The sequence below is a fragment of the Elaeis guineensis genome, chromosome 3, assembly GCF_000442705.2.
Source record: "Elaeis guineensis isolate ETL-2024a chromosome 3, EG11, whole genome shotgun sequence".
Classification (NCBI taxonomy): Eukaryota; Viridiplantae; Streptophyta; class Magnoliopsida; order Arecales; family Arecaceae; genus Elaeis; species Elaeis guineensis.
In genome coordinates this window covers 18,642,012-18,645,140 of record NC_025995.2, presented here as the reverse complement: position 1 = coordinate 18,645,140, position 3,129 = coordinate 18,642,012, and the positions used below count along the sequence as shown (strand labels likewise).

At 35.1% G+C, this 3,129-nt stretch overlaps 1 protein-coding gene across 1 annotated transcript; it reads right to left on the bottom strand.

Moving 5' to 3' along the window:
- Positions 1–902: 902 nt before the first annotated feature.
- Positions 903–2,407, bottom strand: LOC140856441 (magnesium transporter MRS2-I-like). Its single transcript, XM_073253696.1, has 5 exons — positions 2,288–2,407; positions 1,973–2,017; positions 1,836–1,865; positions 1,474–1,593; positions 903–1,389 (listed from the first exon to the last, which is right to left on the bottom strand). Exons 1-5 carry the CDS (start codon positions 2,354–2,356, stop codon positions 1,303–1,305), a joined length of 351 nt encoding a protein of 116 aa, XP_073109797.1. The 5' UTR covers positions 2,357–2,407; the 3' UTR covers positions 903–1,302.
- Positions 2,408–3,129: the final 722 nt, after the last annotated feature.

Genomic DNA, 3,129 nt, shown 5'->3' with positions numbered 1-3,129 from the left:
CGCAAGCATTGATATTTGGCATATTACTTTATTATATATTTTAACTTTTCTTTAGCTTCCATGCTACCTTTACATACCAAGCTTACCGTACATTACATTATCCTTCTCATGCACATTTATTCTTTATGATTTCATTTTACAGAAGCAATAAATTTGTGTAGCTTGTGTAGGCTTTTTGTATTGAAAAAACATAATTTAGATATAACTTTTGAAAATGTCATGCATATTTTGGAAGTTACACATGTATATATTTAATAAAACAATTAAGAAAAAATTAACTCCCATCTGAGACATGCAATGCATGTGCTACATGGGCACATGAGAATGTTTTCATATAAACATATAACATTGTATCAACAGCTATCTAACATTTAGAAAAATTTAAAAATTTTAGATGGAAAGAATTTAATTCACGGCCCTGATATTAAAATCAAGATTTCAGATCCCAACGAGAATCCCGCAAAACATCGGGATGAGATATCATCTCTTATGTTGGGACATGACTATCCTTCTCACATTCCGATTGAGATATCTTAGGATATTCCCTATCTCAATGTCAGAACGGAACGGGATGGTGAAAGTCCCATCCCACAAGAAAATCGAGACAGCTCTATCTCACAGAATTTAAAACATAACCTTGTAGCAGTTAATGGTCCTAGTTAAAAATGACAACTTCATCACCCAGTGGCTTCAAGTATTTACTAAACAGATATGGTACAAGAACCAACCACTTCCACTGCACGATGAGCTTGATCAGTTAAAAATATTGCATAACCTTTCTTACAGCAGCAATGAAAAAATACAAACATTTTGCCAACCAGACTTGATCAGTCAGCTGCAAAATATTGAACTTATTTATACAGCATACACATTAGCTGCTTTAGCCTTGATCCTGAAATAAATTATCTGACATGGAAAAATTCATAAATTGACGTGTTTATGAATGAATAATACAACAACAATTGTAAAGCTTGCTTTTATAGATTTGAGACCACGAAAACTGGAAAGTGGAGCTTTTGGCTCAGAGTGCTAGACCCTGTCCCCAATCTTGGATCTGCTAATCCAACGGAAATTCGGAACTCACACTATACAGGCAAGTGAACGTGGGTAGAATGATGAAAAAGGCAAGAGAAGATGGCGTTTCTGAATCTGGTATAAATGATGGATTGGTCCAGGAAGGGAAGTAGGTCATTGCAATGGATGGTAAATAAACCTTGGCATGAGATACCAGGTGTCTATCTTATTGATTGTTTGGAGAAGGTTGACATTTTAGCTCCTTTGACTGTATGTACTTTGTAACGATCAGGATCCAACAAGACCCTTGTGGCGAGCATAAGCAACAATTAAGATGAAAAGAATGGCACATACTAGTCCTGAAATGATGACCACCTGTTAAGCAATCCAAAAGGAATGTAAGCAAGATATTGGCACAGATCAAACATGCCTTCTTTTCACTGATCGTTAGATGCTTACCCACTTGAATACATATCCATGGCTATCATTCCATGAGTATGGGATATTCATTCCAAATATCCCACCAACTAGTGCATAAAGTGAGAGGCAAACGGTGCCTGAACTTAAAAACAGCTCCAACTGCCACATTATACAAGAGAAGAATCAATAATATTGAAACAATTATAATTACAGTATAGGAAAAAACATTATAAGAAATGAAAATGAGGCAATTGATTAAAGACTAAACAAATAAGTCAAAATGAGAGGAGAAACATGAGTAGAACAGTATAAGAATTGATGGCGACTGGTATAATTCAGGTCCTCTATTATTTATTGCAATCTACGGTAGATGAGAGTAAAGAAAGATTTCAAAACATCACCTGAATCAATTGATTTCGATGGTTGTCAAGCTGCAACCACAAGAAGTTATAGTGGACTCAGAACACGCATTTTTTATGCGTCACAAGTCCTAGTGACTATTGATATCATTTCATGCTTGTTGGGAATAAGATAATACCTGAATATTGATGTAGTCCTCTGTGTCATCTATATATTCACGCAGCTGAAAAGAAATTGAAAGCAATTACCAGAAATTCTGAAGTCAAAAATATCAAAAATAAAAAGCATGGAGCTTAGTCTCTCCTCAAACAACAGCTTATGGAGAGAACCACGGGCTAGGCAAGATGCATATGAGCAGGTTGTGCACCATGATGCTGTATCTTAAAATTAAAAAAGAAGTCACATGAACTTGGCCTAGAAAAGGAAGAGGAAACTGGTGGGTCAAGATCAGTAAAACTGAATTCAACTGTGTGGATAGATCTCTAGAACTGACTTTGATTAGATGGACCAGACTTGTCATTGCAGTGATGATGTCGTTCATTTCTTCTGCCCATATGTGCATCAGCCTATTGCTTGAAAAATTAAAAAATTGAAGAATATCAAAGGTGTTGACATACCGAAATGATGAAGGGCATGTCAACAAAATGATTGTAATGTGTTGGACATGCTAATACTTGACAGAATTTGACAAAAGATGACATAAAACTGCTTTTTTGCCTTCACCAATCCAGAGGATAACAATACTTAAAAAGATTATGTAACAGCGTGAACAAAGGGAGAACGAACTCATATGAACATGTAAAAGGAATAACTAAAAGCTTCATGACAGCATCCCTTATCAATCCCAGCTTCACTTCAAACAAAATGCCACTTTAAACTCAGAGAATGCACATGTCAAGGAAATTAAAGGAATGGGATATTTGACTGCTAGAAGTTCAAGAAAAGAACAAATTTCTTCAGGGCCTTAGAATTCAATATGGTTTTTGCTTCTTATGAGAGATTTTTAAGGGGAAAGAGGAGAAAGCTCCATGGACTAGCTTGCATCTTTTAAACAGTGGATTGCAAGACTAGAGCCTTGTTCTGTGAGATTGATGCTCAAATCTCTTCAGATTATCTAGTTAAAAAAAAATCAAAGAAGTACAAAGTAAATTTCCTAATTGTTTTCTTCTAGAGTTTGTAGACCATCTCTATGCGCAAATCATGCGGAAATATCATGAAACTATCAAGGTTTAAAGTGAATCACTTGCAAGTTTCATGAAAAAGTACATTTTTCATATTTTTCCCTTGTTTCTAACATGATTTACAATTTCTTCCTCACATATTCATATAATTACA

Bases quoted from the DNA above. Each gene is read 5' to 3' on its own strand.
- LOC140856441 (XM_073253696.1), bottom strand. From the start codon at position 2,356: ATGCACATATGGGCAGAAGAAATGAACGACATCATCACTGCAATGACA. The intron at 2,018-2,287 runs GTCAGTTCTAGA...ATTTCTTTTCAG, and splicing joins GTCTGGTCCATCTAATCAAA to CTGCGTGAATATATAGATGA. The intron at 1,866-1,972 runs GTATTATCTTAT...TTGTGGTTGCAG, and splicing joins AGGACTACATCAATATTCAG to CTTGACAACCATCGAAATCA.